The sequence below is a fragment of the Achroia grisella genome, unplaced genomic scaffold (assembly GCF_030625045.1).
Source record: "Achroia grisella isolate CSIRO2021 unplaced genomic scaffold, CSIRO_AGI_Agris_v1 utg660, whole genome shotgun sequence".
Taxonomy (NCBI): Eukaryota; Metazoa; Arthropoda; class Insecta; order Lepidoptera; family Pyralidae; genus Achroia; species Achroia grisella.
In genome coordinates, this window is record NW_026712984.1 from 8,570,032 (window position 1) to 8,590,456 (window position 20,425).

A 20,425-nucleotide genomic window follows, 5' to 3' on the forward strand; every position below is an offset into this window, starting at 1 on the left:
AGGAAGGACTTATGGAGCTGAAGGAGAACTCCCGCCTGACGGATACGACTTTAGTCTAGCACCGCTAGGGGTTCGAATCTCAAAAAATGTCTATGTATTTGTATCAGTTATCTAGTACCCGTAACACAAGCTTTAGCTATCTTAACTTGGGTCTAGATGGCGCTGTGTGAATTGTCCTGAGATTACTATATATACTTACTAATTTAGACTACTGTCAATAAGGTCGATTTTGATGTTCAAAGTGACTGCTAAGTGAGACACTGCAGATTCGTCACGCATCGGCACACAGAAAAAAACTACGTCTTCATACTATTGAACAAATTCAAAATACCCACATCATTGCCGGTTCTGTTCTATACATATTTCAAAATGACCAAACAAACTCGGTTATGTACGTCGAACAAATTCAAACAGTCGGCAGTGTAGCAAAGTTGCATCAAAAGAACATTTTTAAACTATTGGAGGATAGAAAGATTGTATCTGCATGTGGTGTTAATTGGAAATTGGACTTTGATGCTTTTGTTGTAGGGTATAAATCTGAATGTAGTGAGAAGATAAGTCTGATGTAGGCTTGGTTATTGCACAAAGTCGATTGAGGTCACAGTATAAATAAGCAACATGAATGAATGGAATTCCGCGGCGTCAGTGCGAGCGGGGAGTTACGTTTTAATACATAGAAATTATAGGACGCAGTACACGTGTCACCCCACTAAAGCTAACATTCCCTCTGTTTGCTCCATTGACTCCCAACTGCCTAACTTTATATAGCAACTATTGGAAAAATATGAAAAAAAAACACAACGCCTACATCTATAATTATCCTCATACAACATCACATCATAACAGAAGAATTCCTGTACGCGCTCGAGCTCGTCCTCTTCCTCCAGAGAAAAGGCCGCGAAAAAGGAATTTCAGGACATGATAGACATTGGTATAAGCAGCACATCAAGCAGTCCATGGAACAGAACAGAACAGAACAGAAAATCATTTATTCAAACAAACTCAATCTAAGCACTTTTGAATAGTCATAACAATTTGTTTTCTATCTACCACTCGTTCGGATAGCTGTCTCATCACAAGAAGAACGAGCAAGAAGAAACTTGTGTGTTGCTCTTTTAAATAATTCTTGTAAGTTCACATTTACAAGTCGAAACGTGTGCATGGGTCAGGTTTAAAACTAACTTACTCGTATAAATGAAAATTACAATTAATATGAGCAAATGTGAGTATTTAAATGAGTTAGATTTTCTTGGTTATCATATAACGAGCCAAGGGATGAAGTAAGCGACGCAAGAAAAATTAAAAGCAATCGCGACGCAAGAAATTTTTTTATTGTTACTAAAGTGCGTAATATCTTAAATTTTACAGTTATCTTTTATAATTTCATTTTTTGTGTATGTAATATTTTTTTTTCTCTCAAGGAGGGAATATCTATGGGACACAGTCACCTAGATACATCAAAATAATAATTGCATTTAATAATGTCTAGTAAGACAAATTTAATATTGTCTACTAAGCACTGCTGTGTCTAAACTGTGTCACCCCACCTTACATTTTCCTATTGTTATTTAGTATATAAGATCATTATTTCGATGTACATATTGTCAGTCAATTACCATCTGTAATATACATCGTCTCGACCAACAACTTATTATTCAGCCGCAACAGATATAATATTTACTCAAATAAACTCAAGCACTTTCGAATAGTCATTTTTGGAGATGAAACGGATAGCAGTTTGGCCGGATAACGGAAATTCGGCCAACCATGTGACCGAACAGTCGGATATCCGGCGGAACTTATCTAACTAATAAATTAATTTTCTTTCTATAACAGTCATTTAATATGAGTGCTTAAAAATTTAAAACTAAAACAAATTTTATTACAACAGACTAAACAGATAAGGCAAATATTTACTTAAAAAAAATTTTTTTAGCCAGATTTTTTAAAATTTTAATAGTAGTTATCCGGTATTCGGTCGGGTAGTATTAAGGCCGCCGGATAGGCCGGATAGTTACCGGATATCCGTTTCATCTCTAGTCATTTTTGATTTCAGTTAATGTTGTATGTTGGTTACGTTTTAAATATGTTTGAAAATATTTGTCAATACAAACATTGACGACCTCGGTGGTCTAGCGGTCTAGCACACCGCTTTACGTCCGGTGGTCGCGGGGTCGATTCCTTGCACGTCACAAATATATTCATGAGTATGATTGTTTGTATCGCTCTGGGTGCTTTCTATGTATGTATTTACGAAAAAAATGTATCTATGTATTTGTATCAGTTGTCTAGTACCAATAACACAAGCTTAAGCTAGCTTAACTTGGGTTAATTATTATTAGATATCTACTGATAAGTAACGACTTAATATAAATAAGTACATCCATTATTTCTAAGACAAAAACGCTTTTATTTTGATGCAATTAAGATTTAAAATTCTCGTGTAACTTCTAGCCATAAAAATAATTTCGTTTTATTACGTCTTATTATATTTTGCATCTAACTAAACCCGCGGCTTCGTCCGCGTGGAATTTAACATTATTTTTCTAAAATAAAAGTAGCCTAAGTTACTCCTTGCTACATCAGCTACCTGCCAATAAAAGTCCCATCAAAATCGGTCCAGCCATTTCAGAGATTAGCCGGAACAAACAGACAGACAGACGAAAATTGTAAAAAATATTATTTTAGTGTATGTTCCGTATTTATATTATAAAATCGCCATATGTGGCACCATACCACAAATGTTCTCAGTAGAGACATGAACGGTGCTACCTAATTACAACGGACCGGGTGTACACAAAAAATTCGGGTACCCACGTTCACTCGCTTAAGGAAAATATTGGCAAATAAGTCACTTTGGAGAAACATTTTGACGACCTCGGTGGTCTAGCGGTTAATTGGTCTGCCTTAATTCCGATGGTCGCAGGTTCGTTTCCTGACATGGCACAAACATTTGTATTAATGTGTGTGATTTTTTGTAGCTGTCTGGGTGTTTGCTATCTAAATATATATAACTCAAAGGTGACTGACATAGTGATCTATCAACGCACAGCCCAAAACACTGGACGGATCGGGCTGAAATTTGGCATGCATGTTATGACGTAGGCATCCCTTAAGAAGGATTTTTATTAATTCTATCCCCAAGGGAATAAAATAGGAGATGAAAGTTTGTATAAATCTTTTTAGATTTTCGACTGATTGAACTGAAATTAAAGATTGGAGCTACTATGAGGAAGATGTTCCCTTAAATAGGATATTGATAAATTCAACCCCCATGGGGTGCAGGATGAAAATGTATTAGTTTGAACCTATCAGTACCTAATGGAACGAATAAATTAAGACGAACAAAATAATTTTTAGTTCTTTAGGCTACTTTTATTTTAGAAAAATATAGTTAAATTCCACGCGGACGAAGTCGCGGGAACAGCTAGTGTATAATATGTATTTACGAAAAAAATATCTATGTATATGTATCAGTTATCTAGTACCCACAACACAAGCTTTAGCTAGCTTAACTTGGGCCTAGATGGCGCTGTGTGAATTGTCCTGAGATTATTATTATTATTATAAGTGGCAGAAGTATTTCAATTAAAAAATATGGTGGTTTTTTTATAGGATTACTAGATACTTGGATAAAATATATACAATTTTAAATACTTGCAAATTTTGTATTAATTACCTAAGTACTTAATGTAAATTTTGTTTTGAAATGATATACGTAGATAACATTCCAATGTAAGAAATAGGACAGATAGAGCTGTTTGTTTAGATAGATAACATGTATAGATAGATAGATAAAGTATGTAAACACACATTTGAATAATTGATAATAATAATCTAATAATAATCTCAGGACAATTCACACAGCGCCATCTAGACCCAAGTTAAGCTAGCTAAAGCTTGTGTTATGGGTACTAGATAACTGATACATATACATACTTTTTTTGTAAATACATACATAATATACATAGAAAACACCAAGACTGATACAAACAATCATACTCGTGAATACAAACGTTTGTGCCGTGCGAGGAATCGAACCCGCGACCATCGGACGTAAAGCGGTGTGCTAGACTGCTAGACCACCGAAGTCGTCAATATTATAATAATTGATAATTTTAAATAATCCCTCATACTAATGGGATGGCCTCCAGCAAGGTGGACCGACATCTGGTCAAGATCGCTGGAAGGCATTGCATGCGAGCAGCGCAGGACCGATCGTCGTGGAGATCTTTGGGGGAGGCCTATGTCCAGCAGTGGACGTCTTCCGGGCTGAGATGATGATGATCCTACTAATGTATGATAATGTAATGGTGCACCCACCTGCGCTAACGGTATACGCTGGTGGGGCACCAGTGGAAGATAAGATGAGCATGAGGTCAGTCAGCACATCTTGGTAAATAGCAATTTACAATGGTTTCCAGGGCGAATCGAGTGGAGTTCAACCTGACATGGTACATTGCCAGCAATGGGATCCATATTTTTTTAATTGATAATAATGTATGGTACACCCGCCTGCGCTAACGGTATACGCTGGCAGCACCAGTGGAGGATGATAAGATGAGCATGAGGTCAGGTCAGTCAGCACATCGTGACAAATTCAACAGGAATTTATCACGATGGTTTCCAGGGGAACCGCGTGGAAGTCAACCTGCATTGTTAGTAATGGGGTTACATCATTATCTTATATATAAAATTCTCGTGTCACCGTTTTCGTTCCCATATTCCTTCGAAACGGCTTGACCGATTCTCATGAAATTTTGTGAGCGTATTGAGTAAGTCTAAGAATCGGCCAACATCTATTTTTCATCCACCTAAATGTTAGGGGTAGTCAACCCCTAATTTTTTTTTTTATATAAGGCAAAACAACGTTTGCCGGAACAGCTAGTACAGTATAAAACAAAGTCGCTGTCGCTGTCTGTCCGTCCCTATGTATGTTTAAATGTTTAAAATTACGCAACAGATTTTGAAGCGGTTTTTTTAATAGGTAGAGTGATTCAAGAGGAAGTTATGTATGTATAATACATGTACACCCGTGCGAAGCCGGGGCGAGTAGCTAGTTACTAATAATCCAGTTCCCTCAATCCACTATATTCGCGATATACTATCAACTTATTATCAAACATTGTTTATATCGATGAGTAATTTCGACGTCCACAGTGGTCTAGCGGTTCAGGACAGGACTTTACTTCCGGTAGTCGCGGGTTCGATTCCTCGCATATTACAAACATTTGTATTCATGAGTATGATTATTTCTATCGGTCTGGATGTTTTATATGTTTATTATTTATGTATTTCGAAAAAAAAAAAATCTATGTATTTATATCAGTAGTACCCATAAGATAAGCTCTGCTTAGCTTAGGACAAGACGGCGCTGTGTGAATTGTCAAAGCTTATTACTGGTGTTTATATCAGTAGAGAGTTAGTAAGAAATAAAAATTGAAACATTATTTTTTTTATGTCAGCTGGCAATATGTATTTACAAAAAAAATCGTATCTAAAATAAAAAAAAAATGCTTATGCAGTGAGAATGTGAAAATATATGTTCAATTACAACACATGTATGTTGTATAGGTATGTTGTAATTGCCGGTAATACTTAAACTTAATTCAACTTTCCCGGTAACTGAGAGATTTGTCCGATTTCACAAAAAGTGGTCTCTACTTGGTGTATGCGAGTTTTTTAACTGATTTCAGAAATAGAGCTGCGAGACCATCGTAATTATTAAATAAGTAAAATTGTAGTGTCTGTTTATCCGCTTTTCACTAAATTGAGTTTAAAAATGAATCTGTATTATTGTACACATGTACAACATTTATTTGAAAAGATTACGAGCTGAGTTTCTCGTCAGTTCTTTCCATCTCGGAATCATTCCGAACTGACGGTAGATTTGACATATCATAAGAGTCTGTAATAGACCTACATGAATGAAAATATTTTGATTTGATTTATTAAAATGCATCTGAAGGAAAGTACATACATTAAAAATATTTTAAAACGTTTGTCTGCCAGTTTGTTCTCGCTAATCTCTGAGACGGCCGGACCGATTTATTTTATCCAAGCCTACAAAGTCGCGGTATAAAGCTAGCTTTTTTTTCGGGCTACTCTAATGCTGTTGGCCGCAGCTGTCCTTTACAGCTTCACCGGACGATAGGAGGCGAGTGCAGATGGCACTCCAAACCAAAGGAAGGACTTATGGAGCGGCTGAAGGACATCTCCCGTCTGACGGATACGACTTTAGTTTGACGGTACCGCTAGGGGTTCGAACCTCGGCTCAGGCCGTCGTAACATCGATCCCCGTTGAATTGGACGGGGATCGATCGGAGGGCTAGTGCGATATATTCATTCATTAAAAGATATATATCAGTAGGTATGTTTAGTAACAAAGGTAAATATATATACAATGACATATAGTGATTATCTTTTGTTTGAAGTATGTTATCTTGATATATAATATATATACATACATATTATGTACAGTCATATAGTTAATGACTATAATGAGGCCACGGCTAGGTGCGACTCATTTAACTTAATATCTTCATTACATAGTCATTACATAGTATATAACAAAGTCGCTGTCGCTGTCCGTCCCTATGTATGCTTAAATCTTTAAAACTACGCAACGGATTATGAAGCGGTTTTTTAAATAGATAGAGTGATTCAAGAGGAAGGTTTATATAATACATGTACACCCGTGCGAACATGGGGTGAGTAGCTAGTTTTTTTTACAATTCACACAGCGCCATCTAGACCCAAGTTAAGCTAGCTAAAGCTTATGTTATGGGCACTAGATAACTGATACAAATACATAGATATTTTTTTTGTAAATACATACATATTATACATAGAAAACACCCAGATACAAACAATCATGCTCAGGAATATGTTTGTGCCGTGCGTGGAATCGAACTCGCGACCATCGGAAGTCAAGCGGTGAAGAAATGAAACTGGAAATTATCAGGCGCGCCGTATACGTGCGTATGGTCATTTGATGGCCTTTTCCAAGTGATGATTGCGACTTGCTCAGAACACCATATATGCCAATGCAATATGGACACTTTCTCCCAGAGCGTATATTTACAGGAAATACGAGTTATGTACAGATATACTGACAGATTTTTTTACAGTTCTGAGAGAAACGAACTGGCTAACTTCCTACCTGATGGAAAGTGGAAGTGTGGAAGTGAAAAATCTAATATATGATCTATACATATAAATAAAATTGGAGTGTTTGTTTGTAATATTGTAATAACCGTTTTTTACTACATACATATGAATATAAATACGGTACATACGCCAAAATATCATTTTTTACAATTTTCGTCTGTCTGTCTGTTTCTTCCGGCTAATCTCTGAAACGGTTGGACCGAATTTGGCAGGACTTTTATTGGCACGTAGCTGATGTTATAAGGAGTAACTTAGGCTACTTTTATTTTAGAAAAAAAAATACATTATCTTATAGAAAATAAAAGTTAAATTCCACGCGGACGAAATCGCGGGATCAGCTAGTAATAAATAAATATATTTCCGACTAGCTGTACCCGCGACTTTGTCCGCGTGGAATTTAACTGTATTTTTCTAAAATAAAAATAGCCTAATTTACACCTTATTACATCAGCTACCTGCTAATAAAATTCCCGCCAATAAATCGGTCCAGCCATTTCAGAGATTAGCCGGAACAAACAGACAGACAAATATTGTAAAAAATATTATTTTGGTGTATGTACCGTATTTATATTCGTATGCAGATAGTAAAAAACGGTTATTTCAATATTACAAACAGACACTCCAATTTTATTTATATGTATAGATGTATAGATTATCCAGACACAAAATATACTCTGTGGCAATTAATACATAATTCAATCATACAATGTATGTATGTACGTGGAGGTTGTCGACCCAGTTCTCGAGTTTTTTGTTGACATACGAACAATAACGTCGCGGCGCCGCTACTGAGAAACTATCGGACTATTTTATCCGTCGATACCGTGTTCTCAATTGTTTTTCTATAATTTTTCGTTAGTCTATGGTTAAGTAGAAAGTTCTAGATCATCATCATCATCATCGCAGCCCAGAAGACGTCCACTGCTGGACATAGGCCTCCCTCAAAGATCTCCACGACGATCGGTCTCGTTATTTTTTATTTTTTCTCTACTGTCTTACAAATATATTGGGCGTCAGAGGTCCATAGGCTACAGTTTACCATCAGATGGGCCGTATCCTTGTTTACCACCATCGTAGTATAAAAAAGGTATAAATATAACACTTGTTACTAAGATGATTAGAGAAATCTGTTTCTCATCCCCACCGTAGTAGAAGCCAGTAGCCCCTCTACTTAAACCTCTTGAGGGGTCCGTTTCTACTCGGTAATTATTTGGGGCATTTGGGGCAGAGCCCTGCCCCTTGAGTTCTACAATACAGTTTATGTATTGAATTGTCATGATGCATTTAGAAGCATATCCCTAATAGAGTTTTTGAGTTGAGGTCCAAGTCACTACTCGTGTCTGATGGTGGTCTTGTTACTTACCCGTACAAAAGGGTTTCTCCTTGGCAGTTCATGGTCTACCTCGTCCCGCTCCTCGTCGTCTGCTGAGTTGACCCTCACGCAGGTCTTATGTATGGTCTGCGGGTCACCCATACTCCGCACTCATTATACATACACAGACACACAACTCTATACACTTCCACCAAATCACTAGTCACAAATAGCAGCACGATTCGCGCCAAAAATATTGAATATTTTTAAAATTGGAACACAATGAGTAGAAATATTCAAATTTCGAATATTATCATCATCAATGAAAGTTTTTGTTGAATCGTATTTATTCAAATTTTCAAAATTGGAACACAATGAGTATAATTTCAAATTTCGAATATCACAAAATTAATGTTTATGTTGAACCGTATTTATTCAAACTATTTCAAATTTTCAAAATAGGAACACAATGAGTATAATTTCAAATTTCGAATATCACAAAATGAAAGTTTTTCTATGAACCGTATTTATTTAGAACACCGTTTTTATGCACTTGTATTGAGACTTCACCGCTAAGATTGGTGTCGATCTGAAAAAAGAAAACTAGAGTAAATATATATACCTACATCAATAAAATTTTGGGTTGTATGTATTTTTTAATTGGGAAGCGGTTAAGCCACTGTTTCCTTTTGCTCTTGCCCCTCTGTGGGACCAATGCCCCAGAGAGGGGCAATCCGAAAAGGGACTCTTAATTAAAATTAAATGTGAATTTCAAATTTTTATTGTTTTCAAAAAAGACCCATCAAAACCGGTCCAGCCATTTCAGAGATTACCCGGAACAAACAGACCGACAGGCATACAGACAAAAATGATAAAAAATGATATTTTGGTATATATACCGTATTTATATTCATATGCATGTAGTAAAAACGGTTATTTCAATATTACAAACAGACACTCCAATTTTATTTATATGTATGAGCACACTCATATATTTTTGTTAAATTATATAGTAAACTAGCTGTCCCGGCAAACGTTGTTTTGCCTTAAAATAAAAAAAAATGTAGGGGTGGACTACCCCTAACATTTAGGGGGATGAAAAAATAGATGTTGGCCGATTCTCAGACCTACTCAATACGCTCACAAAATTTCATGAGAATCGGTCAAGCCGTTTCGGAGGAGTATAGGAACGAAAACTGTGACACGAGAATTTTATATATAATATAAGATATTATAACTCTTGAATTTTTATTTTTAATTTATTTAGTTTAAAATCTTTATCATGTAAATTTGTTTTACAATTTTGAAGTTCTTGTAACAGGTCTAATTTTTGCCTTCTAATATCTTCTTTTGTTCAATACATATAATACATTTTGAGCTGTTCTGTTTAAACAGTACAATTCAAAAATTCAAAATTCAAAATATCTTTATTCATATAGGTCTATTACAGACTTATGATATGTCAAATCTACTGTCAGTTCGGAATGATTTCGAGGTGAGAAAACTGACAAGAAACTCAGCTCGTATTCTTTTCAAATAAACATAATTAATTGTTAATTATAACACTTCACAAGTGTACTCACCAATAACAATCACGATTGTGAGATATAATAATTGTTATATTATCATATCTCTAAGTTGTGAAACATTTTTAATATTCCACGTCATGTTAAGTGGAACAGATAAGGAAATTATAGAATTTGATGCCTACGGCCATCTTTTACCATCGCACCGCTCGCCATCGACAGGGAATTCATCACACGCTGGAACCTATGTGGTCTCGGACAGTGCGGTTTCAGAGGAGCTTCCTCCCGCGTACACTTACATTGTGGAATGAACTACCTGCCGAGGTTTTCTCACGAGACTACAGCATGGGGTTTTTCAAGAATGGTATATTAAGGTTTCTTAAGGGTCGGCAACGCGCACGTGACACCACGGTGTTTCAGGCGTCCATAGGCTACGGTAACCATTTACCATCAGATTGGTATCGTATCGTAAGCTTGTTTGCCATCATAGTAGAATAAAAAAAATATTAACCAGGTCATCCTCAACCCCCTAAGTGGTACTTACCTCGAGGCCCCATTAGCAAGGCATCGAGTTTGACGACAAACCTTAGGGGACTGTGAGGAATAGGGATTGTTAGTAATATGGGGGTATCCTATTGCAATGCACCATGTCAGGTTGACCTCCATGCTCCAGAGGGAACCTGGAAACCATCGTGATAAATTCTTGGAGAATTTGTCACGATGTGCTAACTGACCTGACCTCATGTTCATCTTATCATCCTCCACTGGTGCCCCGCCAGCGTAAACCGTTAGCACAGGCGGGTGCACCATTCCATTATAGCCTAAATAAATTAGTGTTGGTTGGTAGTTTGTATTCACACGTTTCGACTTGTAAATGTAAACTTACAAGGATTGTTTAAAAGAGCAACACACAAGTTTCTTGCTTATTCTTCTTGTGATGTGACAGCTTTCCGCATAAGCGGTAGATTTAAAAAAATGTTGACTATTCAAAAGTGCTTAAATTAAGTTTATTTGAATAAATGATTTTCTATTCTATTCTATTCTTATAATCCATAAAATCCCCTGGGAGATTAGAGGGAAGGGGTTTGTTAGTAATGTGGCTTGATGACCTCATTACTAGCATGTACCATGTCAGATTGACCTCCATGCGGTTCCCCCTGGAAACCATCATGAATTTCTCACGATGTGCTAACTGACCTGACCTCATGCTCATCTTATCAGCCTCCACTGGTGCCCCGCCAGCGTATACCGTTAGCGCAGGCGGGTGAACTATTACATTATCAAATTAAATTAATATAAAGTAATATGGAATTATAAACATGTTATTAAATGTTTTAATTTCAAAACAGTACCTACATATTTTGTATTATCTGTCTCCCATACGCAATGCACTGGCAACATACGAAGTAACTAGAATTACGTTTGCAGTTTCGATAATAAAACATTTTATGTTTCACAAGTCACGTATGTTATAATATTTATATATATATATATATTATCTACTAGCTATACACGTAACATCGTCCGCGTGGAATTTAACTTTATTTTTCTAAAATAAAGGTAGCCTAAGTTACTACTTATTACATCCAATAAAAGTCTCGTCAAAATTGATCTAGGCATTTCAGAGATCAGCTGCAACGTATAGACAGACAAAATTTGTAAATAATGTCATTTTGGTGTATGTACCGTATTTATATCCATATGCATGTAGTAAAAAACGGTTATTTCAATATTACAAACAGACACTCCAATTTTATTTATATGTATAGATTAGACTATTTATAAGAGTTATCAATGGTTGTGGCATAATGTTTAATAACTTATTCAAATTCAAAATATCTTTATTTATGTAGGTCCATTACAGACTCTTATGATATCTAACACTTCAAGTTATCAAATTCAACAAGGTTTGTTGCAAATCCTTCTAATACTTTCAGATTATCATTTCTTCCGGCAATTAATTACGTGTTCAAACATAGAGATATAAATAAGATCCTACGTGATTAATAAATCTGAGAAGCAGATAGTGTTAAGTGATAACACTGCCACAAATAAAACCGACTCATTGTCTGAGTCATCAGGGATAATATCGTGATGGGTAGGCGATATATTTGGAGTTCATGATACATTTTACGGTTGTATGTCTCAGGCCTCACCTGAGACATACAACCATATAACATAACTTGGAATTTTCTATATATTTACATCTAAATATATATAACTCAAAGGTGACTGACATAGTGATCTATCAACGCACAGCTCAAACCATTGGACGGATCGCGCTGAAATTTGGCATGCAGGTAGATGTTATGACGTAGGCATCCGCTAAGAAATGAGTTTTATCAATTATACCCCCAAGGGGATAAAATAGGCGGTGACAGTTTATATGAAACTTTGTCAATTTTATACCGATCGGGCTGAGACTTTGTATGCATAAAGCTACTATGACGTAGGTATTCCCTAAGAAAGGATTTTGATAAATTCCACCCCTAAGGGGATAAATTAACGCGAGCGAAGCCGCGGGCAAAAGCTAGTTTTTTTATATAACACAGGGGACAAACGAGCATGCGTCTCACCTGATGGTAAGTGATTACCGCCGCCCATGAGCACCGGCAACACCAGATGATTAGCAAGTACGTTGTCGGCCTATTAAGAATGAATAAGCTCTTTTATTGAAGGTTTCAATATCGTATCGGTTCGGAAATAGCATTGCTGGAAGGTGATTCCACAATGTGGTCGTGCGTGGCGATAAGTTTCTAGAAAACCGCACTGTGCAGGACCGCCATTCATCCAGATGATAAGGATGGTATTTTAGTTTCTGGCGGGTGCAAGCTGTCTTACAGTTGTAGGGTCAGATCAGGCGCCATCTAGTCCCACGGTAAGCATACCTTATGTTATGGGTACTAGACAACTAATATATATATTTATTTATAACTAGCTGTTCCCGTAACTTCGTCCGCGTGGAATTTAACTTTATTTTTCTAAAATAAAACTAGCCTAAGTTACTCCTTATTACATCAGCTACCTGCCAAAAAAAGTCCCGTCAAAATTGGTCCAACCATTTCCAGCATATTAGCCGGAACAAACGGACAGACAGACAAAAATTGTAAAAAATGTTGTTTTGGTTTATGTACCGTATTTATATTCATATGCATGTAATAAAAATCAGTTATTTCAATATTACAAACAGACACTCCAATTTTATTTATATGTATAGATTGCATATGCACATACAATAATGTTACATATAGATAACAAATTAATAATACACATGGACTCTGTTTAAAGAGTGTATCAGATTCATAGATGCCACTGCATATTTTAGTCTGTCTGTTTGTTAGGATGAAATTGAAGCCTGCATAGCTACTACAGTACGTCAGCCAAGAATTCTTTTACAAGCCTAGTAAATATAAAGTCAACAAATCTTTGAGCCTTTTTTTTAATAAATGAAAATTTTCTTCTTTTATGCCTTCCGGGATTTTGTTATAAATTAGTGTAGATCGGTAGTAAAAATATATAAATATTGATATATTTTTTTCGTAATTTTTGTATTTATGGTGTCTACATTTTAATACGTTCTTTTTAAAAGATTCTGTTTGTATGTGTGCTGATGTAACGGCCTATTTAATAACCCAGTGGAGTATGGATGTTTAGTCACACAACGTGCACATACGGACTAACATAGTGGTGTTCAGGAGAGCGCATTATGTTACAGACTATTACAGAATTGGAAACTACGTTGAATTACTGACTCGAGTCGTTTTCTACATTTCATCATCATCATCGCAGCCCGGAAGACACTGCTGGACATAGGCCTCCCCCAAAGGTCTCCACGACGATCGGTCCTGCGCTGCTCGCATCCAATGCCTTCCAGCGATCTTGAACAGATCGTCGGTCCACCTTGCTGGAAGCCTTCCCACGCTGCGTCTTCCGGTTCGTGGTCGCCATTCGTGGACTTTATTGCCCCAGCGGCCTTCTGTCCAACGAGCTATGTGGCCTGCCCATTGCCACTTCAGTGTCGCAATTCTTCGGGCTATGTCGGTCACTCTGGTCTACGGTCTACCCTAATCTAATGAAATCTAACAAAAAAGTTTACGTCACAGAAGACCGAAGAGCTGACAGCTACCTCGGACAAAGAATTACTATAGCCATTCAAAGGGGGAACGCCGCCAGTATCTTCGGAACCTTGGCTAAAGGGACTCCTTTTAAGACCGAAGAGCTGGCAGCTACCTCGGACAAAGAATTACTATAGCCATTCAAAGGGGAAACTCTGCCAGTATCTTCGGAATTTTACCTAAAGGGCCTTCTTTTAAGACCTCAGAGCTGGCATCTACCTCGGACAAAGAATTACTATAGCCATTCAAAGGGGAAACTCTGCCAGTATCTTCGGAATTTTACCTAAAGGGACTCCTTTTAAGACCGAAGAGCTGGCAGCTATCTCGGACAAAGAAATAGTCTAGCCATTCAAAGGGGACTCCTTTAGTTTTAGGTTCATTTTTATAATATAATAATTATAAAAAATATTTTATTTTTATTCCTGTATAAATAAAAAAAAACATTATTTATACATTTTAGCCGTTTAGCACAATCAAGTTTTTTGTATTAAATATTTTTTCCCCTGTCGTTCATTATCCTGTTCAGTACCCTGGGCATTAATATATTAGAAGTAAATAGGGTTATATCTATATTAAATTAAAAAGAAACAAATGAAGGTAGAAGATTATATCTGCCCATAACTCTATTTACCATCTACCCGCTGCTCTTCAGTTTACCCGTGACCACAGCGGTTGAAACACTACCGAAATATCGGGAATTCAATAAAAAATAATTAAAACATGAAGTAAAAAAAGTGGCTGTTTATGTATTTATTGCTATTCTTAATTTGAATCTAAAATAAATCTTGCGGTTATTTTTGTATTATTAACATTTTTAAATTGAATTTAAAATAAAATTGTGACTATTTATGTTTTCATTGATATTCTTAATTTGAATCTAAAATAAATCTTGCGGTTATTTTTGTATTATTGACATTTTTAAATTGAATTTAAAATAAAATTGTGACAATTTATGTTTTCATTGCTATTCTTAATTTGAATTTAAAATAAAATTGCCGCTATTTATGTTTTTTTTAATTCTTAATATGAAGTATTATTAATTGTTATTCTATAAAAGTGTTGAGCTGCGTGTCTCCCGCGACATGCAGTCACGGTGCCATGCTCTGATTCCCGCATATTTGTATGCGAGGTCGCCACGAGTGGTTCAAGGCTGATGCTTATTAACAACTAATCAAAACTCTATCTATCACGTGGCACACGACACTTATATCTATTGTTATATCTACACGCCTCATACTGTACAAAGGGTAGGCAGCAGTGCAGCGTTTTAGCAAAATCTTTTCATAGTATATCTGTCATACTCGTGACCGGGTGCTGTTTTCGTCGATAGTGATTAGTGAGTGATATCTGTGAGTTCGTTCAGTAATTATAAATCGTTAAGTACCCATAATGAGTATTTTGTTTTACGCATCACAGTAGAGGTTGAAAATAAAGTATTTTTGCATACTTTATGTGAAAGGATAAAGTATAATTACCAAAAATAAAGTAGGATATGTTATTATAAACTTTTTGTAAAGTAAATTAAATATTACTCATTAGGTACAGGGCGACAAAATAGAAAAGATAAACCACCAAACAATTAGAAATTTAACTAAAACACAAGATATAAATGCTACAACTAGACAGCTATAATAGCGCTGGGTTGGTCACACGTGTAAAGAATGAGCAAGTTGATAACTACTTGGTACCCAAGACCTTGTCTTAGAAAAAGAAACAGAAGAGAAGAAACATAGAAAAAGAGGACGACCAAATAGAAGATGGGAGGATGAAGTAATTAGAACAGCAGAGAAGACATGGACCAGGATGACATAAGACAGAACAGAGTGGAAAAGATTAGAGGAGGCCTTTGCATTGAAGCAAGCAAACGATCAAGAACTAGATATAGTATAAAAAGAAAGAATATATACACACATATATATAAATTAATTAAGAACGTCTGAATAAAAGGCTATAATAAATAAAAAAAAAACAGGGTGACAACTGTGTCGGTACAGTTTATGCTGTAAATAATATAAATGACGTAGTGGAGTAACTTGAAACAGTCATGCTCGCTATAAAGTTCAAACTTGTGGCGGCGTGGTGGGCCGGGTCGATGTGCACCCTCTAATATGGTTGAGTGTAATGATGACTGGCTCATCCGTCATACTCGTGAACGGGTGCTGCTTGTGGGGACTGGTCTGTTCTGTACGAACACTGATTAGACTATGCTTTTGCAATAGCATATGCTGTAGTGGTTACTCTATTCTCCCAAATGTGAATTTATAAATGAATCTGTATTATTGTAAACATGTACAACATTTATTTGAAATTAATACGAGCTGAGATTTTTGTCAGTTCTTCTCGTCTCGAAATCATTCCGAATTGATAGTAGCTAAGGTATTGTGCGAGGAATCGAACCCGCGATTGGCCACGACTATTCAATATAAGGTTATGGAGATACCATAAAGATAAATGTACATTAATTTGAAGGTTGTACAAATGGTTAAGGATAAATAACTGCAAGTAATTATAACCTTTATTCCAAGGTCATAAGTGTTGTGATGGCATGCGAGAGTCACCAAGGTCTTAACGCGATTTTCCTGTACAATTTTCCGTTTAATTTTTCTTATATTTTTCCTTCATCCATATAAATTAAATTGGAGTGTCTGTTTGTAATATTGAAATAACCGTTTTTTACTACATGCATATGAATATAAATACGGTACATACACAAAAATCACATTTTTTACAATTTTTGTCTGTCTGTCTGTCTGTTTGTCTAATATGTCTGTTTGTGTAATTTGTATGAAATGGCTGGACCGATTTTGACGAGACTTTTTTGCCAGGTAATGTAATAAGGAGTAACTTAAGTTACTTTTATTTTAGAAAAATAAAGTTATATTCATATATTCACAGATACAGCTAGTTCGGAAGAATAAACAGTACAGGTGGTAAGTATAATTTAAAAAGACGGTACCACCCCGACGTATGACTCATTTAGGGGTAGCAACCCCTCTGTAACAACAGGCACGTAACGCCCTATTGAAATAATGTATAAGCCTATTAAATACGAAGAAACCACGTAAATGCAAGGTCTTGTGTAGCTAGGAAATTAATAACCTCAATAGTACAGCGGTTAAGTACACGGAACGAATCCGATGGTCGTCGGTTCGATTCCTGTACAACACATTTAATATGGGGTTTTGATTTTTTGTTTGCATTAATAAACGATTTTAAATAGTAGCTTCATATGACGACCTCTGTGGTCTAGCGGTTTAACACACCCCCTAACTTCTGATGGTCGCGGGTTCGATTCCTCGCACGGTATAAACATTTGTATTCATGAGTATGATTGTTTAAGTCTGGGTGTTTTCTATGTATAATATGTATTTATAAAAAAATCTATGTATTTGTATCAGTTGTCGAGTACCCATAACACAAGATTTAGCTAGCTTAACTTGGGTCTAGATGGCGCTGTATGAATTGTCCTGAGATTATTATTACTGTTATGCTGTGTATTCACCTGCGTTAAATTTTAATAAAAATATAGCCTAGGTGTTATTCTGATGCATTACCTATATTACTGTAAAGTTTCATCAAAATCTGTTCAGTAGTCTTTACTAAGCTTACTGTTCTTAATAAGGAGTAACTTAGACTACATTTATTTTATAAAACGAAAGTTAAATTCCACGCAGACGAAGTCGCGGGGAACAGCTAGTATACAATAAAACCCTGGACAATACATACATACAAGTGTATGGTGCGGTCATAGCGTCAGTTATCACTCATTAACACTCGCATGGTGACTCGTGACCGACTGTCACGAACCTACGACCCGTCGATATAAATTATAATTAGTTACCCGTCCATAGGGTCTTGTATAGTTAATATACATAAGTAATGATAGAGTTTAACTCGCTAACTAAGGGTTCCGTATATTATCATTACATAGTATAAAACAACGTCGCTGTCGCTGTCTGTCCCTATGTATGCTTAAATCTTTAAAACTACGCAACGGATTTTGAAGCGGCTTTTTTAATAGATAGAGTGATTCAAGAGGATGGATTATATATATAATACATGTACACAAGTGCCAAGCCGGGACGAGTAGCTACAGCTACGCGTCGCTGTGTCTAAGGTTCTTGAATAAAATAATATTGCGACTATAAATTGAGATGTAAGCTATCCTATCTTTCAAGTTGAATCAAATTGCACACAATGTGCAAATCGAATTTGCAATCGGTTCAGTAGTTTAGAAGTCCATCGCGGACAAACAACGTGACACGTAATCTATACATCTATACATATAAATAAAATTGGAGTGTCTGTTTGTAATATTGAAATAACAGTTTTTTACTACATGCATATGAATATAAATACGGTACATACACCAAAATAACATTTTTTACAATTTTTGTGCTGCCTGTTTGCTCCGGCTAATCTCTGAAATGGCTGGACCGATTTTGACGGGACTTTTTTTGGCAGGTAGCTGATGTAATAAGAAGTAATTTAGGCTACTTTTATTTTAGAAAAATAAAGTTAAATTCCACGTCTAATAATAGTCTATATATATAAAAAAAAATTTGGTTGCTGATTGAATTTAAAAATTAAGGGTGTAAAATAAAATAGGGGATGAAAGTTTGTATGGAAAATTGTTATTTATGAAGCTAGAACAATGAAACTTATAGAATCGCTTAGATTATTTATTTTTCTTTATTTGGTCAAGGTCACTATAAAACGCGGACGAAGTCGCGGGCACAGCTATTATGGTATATATCTTTAATTATGGCTGAATACTGTTAGAGAGAGAGAGAAATTTTGAATAAAGTTCCCGCAAGGATCTCTTGAAGCTGAATTTGGTTGGACACCTTCTGAGGCCAACAGGAAGTGCAAGATTAGTAGAAGAAATAGTGAAGAATTGAGATGAGAAGGAGTATACGGCAGGAGAATAGAAGAGCGAAGATCACAAGAGCGTGATTGATCAATATCAGTAAATGCCATTTTTTTTCGGACTATTCTAATGCTTTTGGCCGCTGGCGTTTTACAGCGAGTGCAGATGGCACTCCAAACCAAAGGAAGGACTTATGGAGCGGCTGAAGGACTCGACTCTCGCCTGACTGATACGACTTTCGTCTGAGGGTACCGCTAGGGGTTCGAACCTCGGCTCAGACCGTCGTAATATCGATCCCCGTTTGAATTGGACGGGGGATCGGAGGGGGTCAAACGCCGTTATTTTTACTACCCATTAAGTAGGAACGTGCCATCTATCACTTGGTACTCAGTTAACTGTACGAGACCACAGTTACGTGCGACGGAGACGGCAATATGTGAACGCTAATGTTAGAGGGAGACGACTAGCGTGGAACGATCAATTTGCGCACGCGCAAGTGGAGTGTGACGTAATAGGGTTGTGTCTACTGTGGGGACTGGTCTGTTCGGGTTACGAACACTGATTGGACTATTTGCTTTTGCAATATCATATGCTGATGGTCACTCTATTCTCCCAAATTTGAATTTAAAAATGAATCTGTATTATTGTAAACATGTACAACATTTATTTGAAAATAATAAAGGCTGAGTTTCTTGTCAGTTCTTCTCATCTCGAAATCACTCCGAACTGACGGTAGATTTGACATATCATAAGAGTCTGTAATAGACCTACATGCATAAAGATATTCTGAATTTGAATTTGTAATACGCTATATTTAATATACTTTAATAATATAATACAATGTTAAGTTCTCGTATTTTAAAGTATAAACATTAAAATTAATATACATATAAAATAACCACACCAATACAAACAATCATACTCATGAATACAAATGTTTGCACCGTCCGAGGAATCGAACCCGCAATCATCAGAATTAACTGTCTTAAATCGCTAGACCACCGAGGTCGTCGTAAATGGTTTAAAAAAAATCACTGCACCAACTAAGATTGAATCGACAACCCTGACTGCAACCTGATCGTGTATGACTCACACACACGCAGGCACCTTCCAACTGCCGTGCGCGGTGTCCAGCTACTTCCTGCATATTTATGGTTTCCATGTAAGTATGACAGGTTCAATCCCAGGTGATTGGTATAGGATTTTGATAGTTGAATCGATTTGTTTATATTTCCTCATTGCGGTTTGTTTTCTAGTCATCAAATCAAATATTCTTGAATGTAGATGGCCTCTATGGTTTAGCGGGTTACCACACTTTACTTCCGATGGTCGCGGGTTCGATTCCTCGCACGGTGCAAACGTTTGTATTCATGAGTATAATTGTGTGTATCGGTCTGGGTGTTTTATATGTATAATATATACTTACAAAAAA

At 36.3% G+C, this 20,425-nt stretch overlaps 1 protein-coding gene across 1 annotated transcript in view; it reads right to left on the bottom strand.

Moving 5' to 3' along the window:
* LOC131849874 (rhophilin-2-B) overlaps window positions 1-20,425 on the bottom strand; it is a 107,536-nt gene that overhangs the window by 72,146 nt on the left and 14,965 nt on the right. The window contains exon 2 of the mRNA XM_059200005.1: window positions 8,534-9,071. Coding sequence (XP_059055988.1) covers window positions 8,534-8,644 — 111 coding nt within the window. The 5' untranslated portion in view covers window positions 8,645-9,071. The remainder of the gene's footprint in view (window positions 1-8,533; window positions 9,072-20,425) is intronic.